The 15,260-nt window shown below is 38.7% G+C and overlaps 4 protein-coding genes across 7 annotated transcripts in view; 3 read left to right on the forward strand and 1 right to left on the reverse strand.

Annotated features, from left to right (window-relative positions):
• Positions 1–260: 260 nt before the first annotated feature.
• Positions 261–3,384, forward strand: LOC112465213 (pre-mRNA 3'-end-processing factor FIP1). 2 transcript variants are annotated; one of them, XM_025032672.1, is made up of 4 exons: positions 261–599; positions 1,139–2,107; positions 2,386–2,723; positions 2,824–3,384. In XM_025032672.1, the coding sequence occupies exons 1-4, from the start codon at positions 420–422 to the stop codon at positions 2,942–2,944; spliced, it is 1,608 nt and encodes a 535-aa protein (XP_024888440.1). In that variant the 5' UTR covers positions 261–419; the 3' UTR covers positions 2,945–3,384. The 2 variants fall into 2 exon arrangements, with proteins under 2 accessions (XP_024888440.1, XP_024888441.1); XM_025032673.1 differs by having other exon boundaries at positions 1,139–2,059.
• A 219-nt stretch (positions 3,385–3,603) lies between these two features.
• LOC112465214 (activated RNA polymerase II transcriptional coactivator p15) lies at positions 3,604–5,209 on the forward strand. The gene is made up of 4 exons (XM_025032674.1): positions 3,604–3,713; positions 4,110–4,186; positions 4,257–4,485; positions 4,601–5,209. Exons 2-4 carry the CDS (start codon positions 4,133–4,135, stop codon positions 4,681–4,683), a joined length of 366 nt encoding a protein of 121 aa, XP_024888442.1. The 5' UTR covers positions 3,604–3,713; positions 4,110–4,132; the 3' UTR covers positions 4,684–5,209.
• Positions 5,210–5,398: 189 nt separating this feature from the next.
• LOC112465212 (serine-rich adhesin for platelets-like) lies at positions 5,399–13,813 on the reverse strand. 3 transcript variants are annotated; one of them, XM_025032671.1, is made up of 10 exons: positions 13,529–13,813; positions 12,802–12,972; positions 12,560–12,672; positions 12,159–12,297; positions 11,859–12,071; positions 11,580–11,788; positions 11,116–11,420; positions 5,957–11,034; positions 5,794–5,855; positions 5,399–5,716 (listed from the first exon to the last, which is right to left on the reverse strand). In XM_025032671.1, exons 1-10 carry the CDS (start codon positions 13,569–13,571, stop codon positions 5,618–5,620), a joined length of 6,432 nt encoding a protein of 2,143 aa, XP_024888439.1. In that variant the 5' UTR covers positions 13,572–13,813; the 3' UTR covers positions 5,399–5,617. The 3 variants fall into 3 exon arrangements, with proteins under 3 accessions (XP_024888439.1, XP_024888438.1, XP_024888437.1); XM_025032670.1 differs by having other exon boundaries at positions 11,859–12,068; positions 12,536–12,672; XM_025032669.1 differs by having other exon boundaries at positions 12,536–12,672.
• Positions 13,814–14,748: 935 nt separating this feature from the next.
• The window catches only part of LOC112465216 (protein PET100 homolog, mitochondrial), a 923-nt gene continuing 411 nt past the window's right edge, over positions 14,749–15,260 (forward strand). The window contains exon 1 of the mRNA XM_025032678.1: positions 14,749–15,046. The gene's annotated coding sequence lies outside the window, so the exon portion shown is untranslated. The remainder of the gene's footprint in view (positions 15,047–15,260) is intronic.

The following is a 15,260-nucleotide window of genomic DNA, read 5'->3' on the forward strand; positions in this document are numbered from 1 at the left end:
TATGTCTACATTTCATTTCATTGAAATATCTACAGGCAATTTTGGCGGCAAAAAGCACGTGGCCGCCACTCCCACACGCATTGGATATTCTCAGATAAATATAGGAAACCGGATTGGCCATCGCGTGGGACACGCGTCACTCCACTACTCCAGTTTTGTAAGCCTGGTTCTTCGTACCTGCACTTTCTGCACTTAAAATGAAGATTAGAGAAGACACATGTAATTAAATAAGAAAAAGAAAAATAAGGCGAATTGGCGAATAGTCCAAAAAAGTTCAGCTACAAAGAACAAAGCTCTCGTATCCCACGTGCGACAGCCGTTGTTCCCACGCGTCAGCGGGGCGTGCGAAGAGCCAGATTCGCGAAGTCTCTCGCGGGAGCCTCGGAGCCTTGTCAAAATTCTTGTCAAACGCAGGAAAAATGGCGGATGAAAGCGAGGATCAGTGGTTGTACGGGGATTCAACCGACAGCAAGGAATATATCCCGGCGAATATTCAATCGGAGATACAGCAGAATGACTCGATCCTCGCTGAGGCTCAAGAGAACTCCCAGACTCAGGAGGAGGTCAAGGTGGAATGTACCGGCGAAACACCGTCCGAGGTATGCGCGCGACCTAACCTCTCTCGATCGTTTACAATTGATTCTCCGCAAAATATCATGGAGAAATTTACATTTGTTTCGATTTCGACGATTTAGCACGCTTAATATCCCATGTCACGTACAGACTTCCAATTAAATATGCATACTTGCTTTAATGGCGCGACATAACCTGTACGTAACACTTTGACAATAAACAAGGTGTAAGAAGATCGCGTCGCGTAAAAGAGTCACGGTCGGTCCCGCTCCGCGTATACTTGGCACGAGACACTACCATGTCTCTTGATTTGTATCAAAAAATTGGACTCCCCCCTCCCCCAATTGATGACACGGAATCACGAAAATAGAAACGTGTCTATCCTATCCCAAACCTCTAAAAAAAAACTTTGAAAATAAACAAATGTATAGATAGAAGAGAAAGATAAACATGTTTATCATGAACTATAGTTTGTGTAAATTGTATTTGTATCCTTTCTTTCTTTTCAAAACGTTTGACCTTTTTGTATCTCGATATCGTTCTTAAAGGACGTATTTTTTGATAGATGCAAGAGGCTGGCGACTCCCTTGGCGGTGGTGACGAAGAATCCTCTTTGTTGAATAATGCTCAAGAAGAGAATGCTGATGCGAATAAGAACGGGAGGGAAGCTTCTAGTCAGGAGGATGGCGAAGCAGCCAGCGAATCTGATTCCGATGACGATGTACATGTTGTTATCGGCGATATCAAATCGACTCCCGCTTACGGTAGTTTAAATATCAAGAGAGGAGGACTGCTAACCAACACGTCTGGTGTATCAGACAAGCTGAGCAAACAACCGGGAAAGTTCAGTATAGACGAATTCGAGACTATTGGCGTTATCAATGGGATACCGGCCCACGAATTCAATTTAGATCAATTGGAGGATAAACCATGGAGACAACCTGGCGCGGATATCACGGATTACTTCAATTATGGCTTCAACGAAGACACCTGGAGAGCGTATTGCGAACGTCAAAAGCGGATGCGAAGTGAATCTGGAGTAGGATTGATTTTAAACGCGGGTGGCGGTGGTGGTGGTGGCAATCCGGGGGGCATGAGAATGCCTCAGGTCGCGATAACCAACGACAACAGCAAATATTCCGGCATAATGGGTCCTAAGAGGGCAGGTCCGCCGCCTGGAAGGAAAATGGCAGGAACTATAGACGTTATAGGAAGCTCCGGTTTAGCCTCCAGAAGAAATCTCGATAAATCCCCACCAAAGGGAAACGTTATACAAGTCATGACTGCCGACAGGAGAGAGTATTCCAGGAAACCAGGTTTCCCCGACATGAGCGTACCGCCTCCTGGAGCAGGAATGCCGCCGCCGCCATTCGATATGCCTCCGCCGGGATATGCTGGAGAACCCACGCCGTTCTACATGCCGGAAACCGATCCGTATTACCAGAGTTACGAGCCTACGCAGGACAGCCAGTGGGGCAATGACCCAGTAAGAATGCAGCGCTGTACACTGCGCGTCAATGATTCCTTTCTTGAGGTAAACGGAAAACATAGAAGCCTAGAGACGTTATTGGTTACTTCTATTAAAGTCACTAGAACTTCTATGTCCCCCTCCTCTTACCTCAGAAAAGGAATCTTTGACGTGCAGTGTACGATATAAATTATTCGAAAATAGCATTTATTTGAATAGAACTATCTAATGTATAGCTATCTAATGTATATCTAATTATATAGCAATTTTTAAGCTGTATAACATTCGATGATTCTATATTCTACACTAGAAAAGTAAAGCTAACTTTTTTCTTTTTATCAAAGACATGGCAGCCGACAAATCTAGCGATCCCGATGACTGAAGGTGAAGACGACAAAGACATGGGACCTAAGACGATACCTACGATGGTTCCACCAACGTCCATTCCTCCTTTGATGCCGCGCGATCAGAGGGACGGCAGAGATCGGGAGCGAGACAGGGATAGAGATCGGGACCGAGAAATGGAGTCTATGAGTAGAGATAGGGACAAGGATAGAGATCGCGATCGTGACAGGGAGAAGGATTCCATGATGAGAGACCGCGATAGAGATAGGGACTCTATGACGCGAGATGAGGATCGAGAGCGCGACAGATCCAGATCTCAATATCGACATAAAGATCGGTAATAATCTGTTCTTCCTTCTCCAGAATTCTATATCAGACGCTACGTATGGTATAATTTCTATAATATGTTAATATATGTTAACTCCGGTATTTTTTAGACATCGGCATCGATCAAGATCACGATCTCGCAGGCACAAGTCGAGATCACGAAGTCCGAGTCGGCGTAAGAAGAAATCCAGACGTTCGGATAGAGAGCGTTCCAAGGAAGAAAGCGAATAAGCGCGTGTAAAACCTTACTGTGTTAATTTACGGCGTCGTAGCTGGATGCACCATAGAATTAAGATCATTTTGCATAAAATAATATTCCGACTGTTGCCGAGTATAGTATACGCATCGGTAATATTATTCACAAAAGCTAATTGTAAGATATACAGACTACTAATTGTCAGATAAAGAAATGAAATGTATAGCGAATCCTGCGGAAGTTACAAATGATATAATTTTTGACACGAGTAAATTATTAATGCAGACAATTAAAGTTGGACATACAGATTGATGGAAGATTACAGATAAAGAAGATAAAAACTTTACGTTTTATTATGTATGTTTAAGACCTGCCTTTTAGAAGTAAAATATTTTTTATTGTATCTGCACATTGATTTCTGTGTGTGAATGTAATCGACGAAAAGAATACTGATATGATAAAGCTATTTTCAACAGATTTTTATATTCTATCAATGCGGAAACAATAGGCAAGATGATAAGGTTCTATTTTGATTGAAATTTAATTGAATGTCCGAATCACTGAAAAGTGGCTGAACTTGCACGATTAATCTTTTCTCTTTTTCTCTCCAACGTGAAAAGAAAAAGAGAAAAGATGAACCCGTGCGCAAGAAGTTCAGCTAAAAGGAACAGGACTTCTGCTACCATTTGCACTACTGCGCATACGCGGGATTTGTCCGTCCTATCGTGGCTATTGTCCGAATACTCCCGAGAGATCGTTGAAGACGTTGAAGCTGGTTATAAAACTCATTTGCCGGAGAAGCTGGTATGCTATTTCTATAATAATTACACAAGATTTTATAACTATACTACAATTCGACAAACGCGATAACAAAATATTTGATCGAGATTCTCATTTGCAATCAGTACCTGTCTGTAAAAGAATGTAGGTCACGTAAACGATGTAACGCAATTGAAAAGTTAGGTTATGTTTCTGCATGTCTATATATAACGGGCATAAAATAGTGTAACACATTTTAAAACGTATAAAGCATTTTTGATGGATGAATTTATTTAATTATTACCGTAATATCACCGTGTAAGATATGTCATAAATAAAAACTGTTAGCAAAGTATATAGATACGTTACATTATTGATGGTTTATTAATAACCTTTCTCAACAGTGACATTAAATATTTTTATTTTCTTTTTTTTTTTAAGATTCTGTTTCGTTAGAGCCGAAGATGCCGAAGTCAAAAGAATATCTGTCTGACAGCGATGACAGCAGTAGTGAGGAGGTATTATTTTTAAACATTTATATTAATTTCTGTAACATCTTTTTATGTTCGTATTGTTTCCCATTTGCAGGAAGTAAAGTCAAAAAAGAAGCAAAAGAGGGAAAGGGAAGAAGATGAAGAAAAAGAGGCGAAGAAAGAGAAGAAACCGGCGAAGAAGCCGAAAACGGATGATGAAGATAGTATTTGGGACTTGGGTAACAATCGCCAAGTAAATGTGAGGAATTTCAAAGGCAAATATTACGTCGATATTCGGGAGATGTATTATGACAAGGATGGCGATTTAAAACCTGGGAAAAAAGGTAACATTATTTTTGCAAAGACAACGAACTTTACAGTTGATAATCTTATAATCAATTAAAAAACCCAGGTATAAACAGATTTTTAAATATTTCAATATTTTTGTGATTTTTATAGGAATATGCTTAACCATGCAACAATGGCGAAAGTTAATGGATGTTGTGGAGGAGGTGGATAAAGTGGCCAAGTCAAAGAGTTAGAATTGTAATTCTAACGAATTCTAATTTAAAAAATGTTTCTTTTACGTTCATGATGCTTCCAACGTTACGTTTTTGAAAGTGTGTAACTGTCGTATATTTTTTTTTAAAGTCCGAGATTTATAAGTATTTCTGTGAAACTAGAGATTACATAAAATGTTGAAGTGTGTTATTTGGGAAGTGTATCTCTAAGAAAACTACACTTATTTCTGATTTGTAATGGACAAATAAAATACTTTATTTGCTATTTTTTCCAAGAAAATAAATGGTAAGATCCTGGAAACTAGTAACATCGTATCTGGTTTATATGTTATAAAATTTTGTGAGTTTTTCCAAATCATATAAATTGTAGTCGATCGTGTACCGTAACACTTTATATTTCTTGTGTAGTACTATGAAAAATATCACATACGTTGTACGACAAAGATATAATAGCTCTCAGATATTTGTCAGAAAATCATTTTCTTTAAATTATTGTAATCATAATGTTGTATCAAATAAATAAAATTCAATTGATATTGTGAAGGGATACAGTTTACAACTTTTGTTCTCATATACCAATATTAATATTCTCTCTACTATTATATAAACTTCTCTTCTCTTCTCTATTATATAAACATACATATATACATGTTTATATTGTCTATCACACGTTCATACAATTAAAAATTTAAAACATTTGTCTTTAAATTAAAAGAAAATATTTACGTACAACATAAAGTTAATATAAAAAAAAAAATAATAATTTAATCGACTACAAAAATGCTAATCATATATAAAAGACTTTAAAATCGTAAAGAGAGTATATAAATGTTAAATAATTTAGATTGTCAATAACAAAATACTCTAATACTTTACTTCTAATACTATATATAATTATATAAAAATAGAAAAGATACTATTTACGTTTTTTTATACATATGTACAAAAGAGAGCATTATTCAGGCCCATGAACCGTAGACAAGAATTTATTCAGGTCTACTTCATCTAAGTTACTAAGTAATATTTGCGGATCAGTCGTGCATTTCTTCTCAACCTTAAAAGAGAAAAACAATTATATAAGTATTATAGCCTATAGGCAACGTTAAGTATTTGTATGAATTTTTTAATTACCGGCTTCGTTTCTCTTGCTTCTGACAGTTTTCTCTTCCGGCTTTTGGTAGTAGTATCTGTAACTAAAGCATCTTTCATTTAACATTCTCTAACTTCTGCAATAAAAAGCAATTAAGCTTATTTTATTAAATAAATATTTTATAAAATATCTTTACAATCTTACCTTTTTCCTGATGCTTATCCGGTTTTTGCTTTTTCCTTGCATCAGATTGCGTATTGTTATTAGTTTTGTTTGCCGCAGCAGTTTTAATAATCGTCTTATTTGTTTTAGCTCTTGATGGTTCATCTATAGGAGACGACGTAGCCAAGGGTTTCGTGGTAACGTCTTTTAAATTAAGAACGTCTTTATCTGCTTGGAAGTTAGGTGTCTCGCAAACTTTTTCATTCTTCGTGCGTGATTTTTTACTCGCCGTCCGTTTCTTAGGCGGGCGATTAAATATTTCCTCCAACTCGGTAGCTTTCATTATCTTGATGCACTCAACGGGGTTCGAATTCGAGAAATCGGCATGATTGATTTTAATCTGTAACTCATGTGCGCTATATCTCCTTCTTCTCTTTTTCATCGGTACGCTGTCGTCATACACAAAGTGATACTCGGCTTTTATACCATTATGAACATCGACCATTTGATGCGATTCACCATCACCGTCGCTTTCAAGTTCGCTCTGCTCTTTATGTTGCTTTTCAGTTTGATTTTTATCATTGTTCGATTGCTCCTTTTTGGACGCAGGCACCAATTGCAAACACTGAAGAACGGTCGATAATTCCTGTTTGGGATTTTCAACATTTGCGTTCTCCTTCTTGTCTGGAGCTTCATCAGCATTTTGAGTTTCCGCGTCAGCAATTTTCTTGGTTTTGTCATCTTTCGCACTTACAGTCGAAGATGTTTTGTGATCGTTCTCCTCGTCACTAAATAAGTCGCGCTTCACTTGATCTACCTTGAATCTTAATATTTTATTATCAGATTTATCAATATTATTTGGAAACTGTCTCAGTTTACTTGCTTTATCTTCCGTTTGATCATTCTTTACCTTATCCGGAGCTAATGTTTCTTGTACGACGATATATTTCCCTGAATTTCTTTCTTTCTTTAAAATCTTTTTTTGTACAGTAGTATTGTTGAATGTCTCCCCCGTTCCTTCTTTGTCGACGCTCTTAACATTGCAGTTTTTCTCCGTATTTTCCTTGGAATCTGGCATCTCTTTTAAATGATCTTCATCTTTTGATAAGGAATTACGCGGTTGCGTGGATTCACTCATACAATTTTCAATTACATTATTTTCACAAACGTTACTTTCGTGCAATTGTTTTGTCGTATAACCATCAAGCGGTTTGTTACTATTATTCCCGTAATTCGTTAAGCTAGGATTTGTACTTTTCGATGCGGCAACTCGGTTTGTCGTTTCTTCCTCGTTATCGTTGCATTTGTTCACGAGATTCTGTTTTTGCGATTCGTATTTTCTTCGCGTACTTTTCCTCGAGGTTTCCTGTCGATTGTCCTGCGGCTCTGTATTCTTATTAACATCCCTGGCATATCTTGCCGGCGGACGTATAATTCGCTTTCCTCTACCAAACTTCTTCAGAGTGTCGGCAGTTTTGCCAGTTAAAATGCATTTACGCTTCGTCCCGCTAGGAAGATTCAATTTTGAATTATCTCTGATCTTAGCCATGATACGTTGTCGTTTTTCTTCTAGTAGCTGCCTGTGCTGCATCAACTTGTCGTGCATAAGCGTGCTTTGCTCGCGCTCGGGTTCATTTTGAATCGGTTTCGGAGGCTGGATGAATTTCACTGATCCTGGTCGAATACATTGTATATCTATTATCTTTGGCTGTGCCCGCGATTTGTTGATTTGTATTTTACCGCTGCTCTTGGACGACTTGTTCGATCTTGATAAATTTTCGTCTTCCGTCATAATCGCCGATATCCTTGTCGTCAAATTAATCGTTTCTACTCCGCTTTTTGAGCTGCTGGGCGTTTCCGAAATATCGGCTTCATTTAATAGAGTCTCATCTTTAACGGGGGTTTCCTTCAACGTATCCTTTAGCTGATCGTCAGTTTTCGTGATCGCGAACACTTTCTTCGGCGAAGATTCCGCTTCAATCGCGCTATCTGATTTTTTACATGCGTCGCTTGGTATAGCCGCTACATCATGTGTATCTTTCGGTGCGTTAATGCTTTTTTCCGCGAAATCGCTACTGATGTCCGTGCTCATTTTACTTGAGGCTTTATCGCATTTCCCGTTCGGCGAACACGTATTCGTCGATGTATTCGAACTGCTGGACGTAGATGATGATGAAGAGGACGATGACGACGATGACGAGGATGACGAAGAGCTACTCGCCACAGAGTCATTGTGAGAATCATTGACATAATTGGCATCGATTATTGTTTCTCGATGCTCACCTACGCCTTTAATTTCGTTCACCTGTATCAGATCCACGTGGTCTATTACAATCGAAGCGTTGAGTTCTGTCGCGATTCCTGAATCTTTGGATGCAATTTTAAACTCCCTGATAGCCTCTTCCCTCGGCAAATTCTCCTTGATCACTTCGAACTCCGTTATCTCTAGTTTGGAGGAAGTACACGTCTGATTACCAGAAATAAGACTATTGTGCGTCGAATGTAATTTTATGTGCGACGAAGATAGAATGGGTGACTCTTGCGTACTGCTGTCTTTAGGCTTAGATACCTTCAAATCAGAATCCTGAGCTTGCTCGGAGGTGGGTTTGTAGTACGAGGAATTGTACTCGCCTCTTTTTAGAATATCTCTAGTCGTCTCCTCTTTCGGTGTCAGAGCTACGCCCGGAGTTATCGGGAATTCCGGAGTGGTGATGAAACTACGTATTTTAGTGGAGTCCTCGCTGACCTTGATAAACGGTGTAATTAGATTGCTACTGGGACTTAGTACTCTCGGTGTCGGCGGAGGACCGGATATGTTGTCGAATTTTCTAGGTGTCTCCAAGCTTATCATATCGGGCAAAATGTGTTGCGTGCTGTCCACGGATATAATTCTCGAGACTTCTGACATTTGCGCGATTTCCATGTTTTTTACTTTCCCGTTATCAGACTTCCGACTTAAGTTAGTCGCTATCGTCGTTAATTGCACGTACTTTTTCACAGGTTTCGTTTCAACTGCTACCGCACCACTGATGGGTGCGCTTGTACTGGTCGTTTTTGCCGACGTCTCACAAGTATTGGTCGATTCCGAAATTTTGTCAGATTTGTTTGTACTAGAACTTACAGGATTAACAGTAGCTTCCGTTATATTTTCTTTCTCATTATTTTGCGATTCTGTTATTATGTTTTCTTGGGAATTCTCTTCCGATCCATTGGTGTTTTCCGCATTATGCTTAAGCTTCCTGTTCACTTTCAGTTTACCGCAACGCTTTCTCTCGTTGCTCTTCGATCGTGAATTGTATTTAGTCTTTTTACATATCACGTCATTCCTATCTTTAATAGAATTTCTTTTCCTCTTTACTGGTTCCTTAATCTCCGGCTTGTCTTTCTCGTCTCCCTTATTCGATTCTATATTCCTGCGTAAATCGGCATCCCAATTTCCCGCAAGGGGCTTAGATGGCTTGTGTTGAATGATTCTATCCTCGGAGGAGGAACAAGACGCGCTGGTACTACCATGTGGAGATACCTCGCCTATAATGACACCAACGCCGTTATACTTGTCCCAGCCTCCCATGAGTTTCGGCGCGGGGCTTCTAGTAGCTATGGGAATTCTGTAAGACTGATTAACTTTCATCGGACTCTTCTGTTTCTGAGCGGAAGTACTGGAAAGCGACGGTGATCTGAATAATGTAGTCCTACAAACGGATTTCAAACGTTTCGCCGATGTGAATGGTGTGTCCCCCCTCGTTTTCCTAGTGGAACTCGTCATTCTCGTAGGAGTGCTAAAGTCGAGCGCCCTTACGTGACTGTTTCGTTTACGCGGCGTGGATAAACTTAATCTATGATTTTTGGATCTACTTTTTAACAGGGATTTCGGCGTGCGTTTAGTAATAATATCGACATTCTTAGGTGACCGCGTGCTTTTGTTATTATTTGTCGTAGGGTTCGCTGCGCTTTCCATCACGGGTGCTAAATCAATGTCCGAAAGATTGTGACTTTGGTTGGTTTTGCTACAATTAAACTTTAAATATGGAGAAAGTCCGCTCTCCGACAGGCTGATATTTTCCTCCAAATTGATCATAGGCATGTTGGTGCTATCCAATGATGTTTTAGCGCTAGTTTCATCATTGCCATAAAGCGTTATCGATTCACCTCCAACGATCTTACCATTTTGCACCGGTTCTAACGGACGATTTAATACCTGTTGATCAATAGTGATGATGGGTACTGTCGCGTCAGTTTTGTGTATAGTTTTTAATCGTTTGTTCACGTTACCGTTTTTCCTTGTCGATTGCAATAATCCCACTTGATTCGCAGGATCGTTCGGTTCTTCTACCAAAGACGGCAGTGTTTTGACTGCCGGTACTTTCTGCGCTACATTGACCGCCCGTAGATATAAAGTTTCAGCAGTTCCTTTATTAATGCTATCTGAATCTTTCGGAGCAATCGGAATAAAACGCGAAGTGGAAGTCGATGTAATAGTTGATGAGCGATTTATTAAAATATTATTCACCTCTTCTTGCGAACACACTATCAACGTTGGCATAGCCATGATTTCGTGTTCTGTTATGGGCTGAATTGTATCGGACTGAACAGAACTGGATTGGTTATTATTGGCCGTTTGATCGCGTTTGGGTTTCGTGGGTCTTGGTCGTTTTACCGTGGACTTTTTAACTTTGGGCTGTATTTGCAGTTGTGTAACATTAGTTTTCTGTACGTTTGTCGCTGTTAAAGGTTTTATAGCATCATTCTTATTTATCAAAGGTATTTGCATTGTTTGCATTTTTTGTTCATTACTATCATCTGTGGTTATTATTTCTTTTGTATCAAGAGTTCTTTTGCCACTGTCAGGCACACTATTAACAATGTTGGCATTTATAATACTCAACACCGCGGCTGCATTTTGATCTTCCAAAGCGATTTGATCTTTCTCTTGATCCCTCGCTTTGTCGACCTCGTCTTCAACTCTGTTATATTGTTGTCTTGAAGAACTACGAAGTCTGTGCTTCAAAGGCACGTCCGCTGTACCGTCCTCCGCAGATACTTTAGTATCTGTTACCACTGGCTCTGGTGAACCAACATTGCTCACACTTGCTTCCACTTCCATTTGTTTCTCCTGTGCTCTGAAAGCAATATTTTGAAAATATAGCATATTTAATTCATAATGAAAAATAGTTAGTTCAAAAAGTAAAATATATACGCACTCATTAACCGACTTTGGGCTTAGCTTTCCTTCACCATCTTCCTCTGGGCTTGTGTCAGTTTCTGTGTGCGGTCCAATGATTTCATCGATAAATTTTTCAAACACAGGATCGGACTCCGTTGCTTCAACGATTGATTTAATAGCATTATTTAATTCAGCCATAATCGAGGTGTTTCCTTCACCGACCATTGACTCATTCAAGTGCTCGTCCTTCAAGGATAGGTCTGTAGGAATGATTGCTTTATTGATATTCTCTGCAATACATTCTTGTAAGTCTGTACGATTCAAAATTTCTTTCGTTAATATCTGGAAATGTATACAAGTAGATATTTTAATGACATAACGCTCAATATCTATATATATATATAATAACTGATTTGGAAAGTAAATTATTGTAAATGTTGTGTGAAAAAACAATACGAACATATATGAATAGCAGAAAATTAATATCACTTAGATGCTTACACTGAGATTTTCAATAGGCTCGTCATTAGATTCGGACTCTGACTCGGGTATCTCGTAAGGAATAGTTTGGACTTCTGTACTAGAGAAACTTAATAATTCTTCCGTACTTGTGGCTGTAGTATATTGTTTAGGTATTGTATTGATTACGCTTTCTTCCTTTTTTTTATCATCAATATCCATTTCGCAACTTCGTACACTTGAGACATCATCTATACAAAAAAAGTTGCCAATAAATTTGCCTACTAATTTATGTAATTAGTTTGACGTTTTTATAATTACCTGAACTTATCCGAATACTATTGTTTCTATTACGCGTGGTAATATCATTTGTACTATTATTTTTATCAGAGTCACATTGTCTGTGAGGCTCCTGCGTGAAATTGTCATCTCTTTTCTCGACTGTATGAGCGGCACATTCTGTCTGCCTTAATAAATCAACATTTCCAGGCAGGCTCTCTAACGGGGTTGTGTCAACATTGTGGCAGCTCGCTGCTATAATTTAGGCATCATCAGTTTTATCAAGATCTTACATTTTATAAGATGTTATAAACATTGTGAATAAAAAATAAATAAACGTACGTGGACTCATGATGTCCGATTGTTGTACTGAATTCAACTGGGATTTAATACTGCGTTTAACACGTTCACTATTACTATGGTGTCTTTTACGCATACTACTTGCAGCAATCGGTGAGCCATTTGATGTTTGTGCATTACTCTGTAAAATGTAGAAAAACGTTATATAATTTAATGTTAACCTCTCGTTTGATTATGCATTATGTGTGTATAATAGATATACACACACATACATATTAAATGCAGGAGCTTCCTTTTATTTTTAGAGGGCTTCTCCCAATCTGAAGTTGACCCAACTTTCAGTTATGCTAAGTGTGAAAGTTTTCTGCTACATTTTAGAATACTGTGAAGGGCAATTAATCAAGATAATAATAAGTTACCTGTGAAGGTACATTTATATTTACAACAAATCGCTGACCACGTGGCTCCTCTACAAGAAACCTGAGTTGCTCTATCAGATCTCCATTCAGATGCTTTAACTGCTCGCAGTCAGTGGCTTTACTTAATCGTTCTTGAACTGAAAGAGATAACATATGTGGATGTGAGGTCAATATTTATAGAATCAATGTGCAGTCTAAATCTATTCATTTATTACCGTTACTTAAATACATTTACGATAATATGCAAACGACAATATATTATTTACTCATGGTACTGATGGCTGAAAATTTTTCAACAATATCCATCAACGTTAGACCATTGACTCGGGTACTAAATCGCCTCCCGCAAGAAAGTACAGTACGGCATTCTTGCAAGTGCGGAGACGTCTCTAAAAACAGTTTGGCTGCTTCAGCACACTTCTGATCTTCCAAATAACCTAGAAGCAGAAACTCGGTAATAGAACTACAACGCTATCAAATAGAAGCTATACAAAAACCAAAAATATATAAATATCAGTAGATGAAAGAGATCGTTTTCTTTGTTGTGCTTTCTATATCCTTCTGTCCTTTCTCTCTTTAAAACTCAGATGTATCAAAAACACAATTAAAACAAGTAAACCCAAAGAAATACATTTGTTAAAAAATCTTGCTTTCTTCATTAAGGAAACTTTATTCACCCAATCATTATGTTACTCTCAAATTCAAGAAATGCTTTGCTAAAAATTTACTTGTGTGCGCGCACACACGAGTGGACGCAAAGAGATAAGAGGCAATGCACCCCTGCGTGAAAGAATTCTATGACATAAAAGGAATATATTCTTTCAGCAAACGTAGTAAACTGCGATCGTAATACATTGCAGGTGAGGAAGCTACGAAGCTCGGCTGCAAAGAGCACAAAGCCTTTTCGAGGGGCAGAGCCCATGCCATGGCGTTTCCGCGGGAAAGGTTAAGTGCGGGTGGGTAATCTTGGCTGTGCAGTTTTGTGCATCTTACCGAGCACCAGTCGAGCGATCTCAGAAGGCAGCAGGGCTTCCATGATTGCGCTGGATATCAACTCGCGATATCCAAGAAAACTTCATCGATGCACCAGCCGCGTCGCGATCCAAAACAACGCTTCGCTCGGATGCGCTATTGCGTCTCAACCAGTCTCAACACTCTCAACAGTGGCAACAAATGGCAAACTGGGCAAACATTTGTAGTGCATTGCTACCAACGTGTGACCCCTCGCCTCTCTCAAATTCGACTTCGGCGAATTAAAAAAAAAAAACAGACGAGCGACGCTTCGCTGTTTTCCTTACGGGGCGAAACGAGCCGTTCTGCCGCGACGTTATCGCGAATTATCGTTCGCGCGGATCTAATTAATTACGCGTATTTGGGAAATTTCGTTAGACTCGTATCTTCGCTCGTCACACTTGGCGATATTCGTTGTGCGCCGTCGAGCACGAGATTAAATGGAAACGCGTAGGGAACGACGGCGTCGTTGCATCTCGGAGAAATGTTTCTCCGCTTTTCGAACTTATATTTCGCGGCTGCATTCGAATCCTCCACCCACAACATCGCCATTTTTACAATTGGCATTTCGACGGGACCGCGGGACGTCGAAAGACCAACAGCCGTAGGTCGAAATCCGTCTGGCAGCTGGCTGAAAAGGGAATTGGGGAAAGATCTGTCACGCGTTTTTGCGTTTGCGCCCTCTCAGAAAATGTCGCGGCCGATAAGAAAAACCTGTTCTCTTTTAGAGCTGAACCGCACCGTTCATCTTTCCCTCTCTTTCTTTTCACGTTGGAAAGAAAAAGAGAAAAGATGAACTGTGCGAGAAGTTCAGCCAAAAAAGAACAGGCCTAACGAGAAAGGAGGTTCAAGGAATTACATTGTTTAGGCCCGTATTCATAATCAATTTTTATATTTAAAAAAAATTATTAACATAATAGAATTAACATAATACTGTAATAATATAATATGACATTCGTATAATTTTTCATTATATGCACATTATTTTATATATATTCTTATAATTATATATATATATATTCTTGGATATTAATATATATGTATTTATCCTTATATATTTTTTTTATTCGATTCTTATTGTTCTTTATAGTTCAACTGTTTTTACTTTCCTCCTTCTCTCTCTTTCTAACATCTAATTTGTTTCATTGCAGATAATGCAGGTGATGTTTGGAATTTCGGACCAGCTGGTTCACATACTACGTGGTTCGCGCAGTTTGTGACAAGTCTACATACATGCCGAAATGTATATCAGAGAATAACCTAAAAAAACAATTCTCTGTCAAGTGTTCTTGACGTGGCAAATCTCTTTTCTAGCGTTTATTTAAAGGCACATCACCATAAACCCGGCGCTTTTTTCCGTACGGATTGCAACTGCGCTTCCGAATTGTGCTGTCATATCTGATATCCGCTTTGATATCTGTTATTGGAGTATTTGGTTACCACATTTGGGCTTGTTAAATGTAAATAAAGGGCTTCTGCTTCCACAGTCAATAAGTGACGGTACGATTTTCTGTAATTAGGTGACCGATAGTGAAGGAATTATTGACAATATGCATATATTGGCAAAACATTTGATTGATGTATTCTGATGTCCTTTTTTTATTCTGCTTTGCATAATTAAAAGTAATTTATATGAAGAGTGTCATAAATGAGTTGGATAAATGTAAATTAGAGTTATATTAAATATAAGCTGTAAATACAGAATAAATGCATA

Source organism: Temnothorax curvispinosus, unplaced genomic scaffold (assembly GCF_003070985.1).
Source record: "Temnothorax curvispinosus isolate PA1 unplaced genomic scaffold, ASM307098v1 QBEX01015018.1, whole genome shotgun sequence".
Taxonomy (NCBI): domain Eukaryota; kingdom Metazoa; phylum Arthropoda; class Insecta; order Hymenoptera; family Formicidae; genus Temnothorax; species Temnothorax curvispinosus.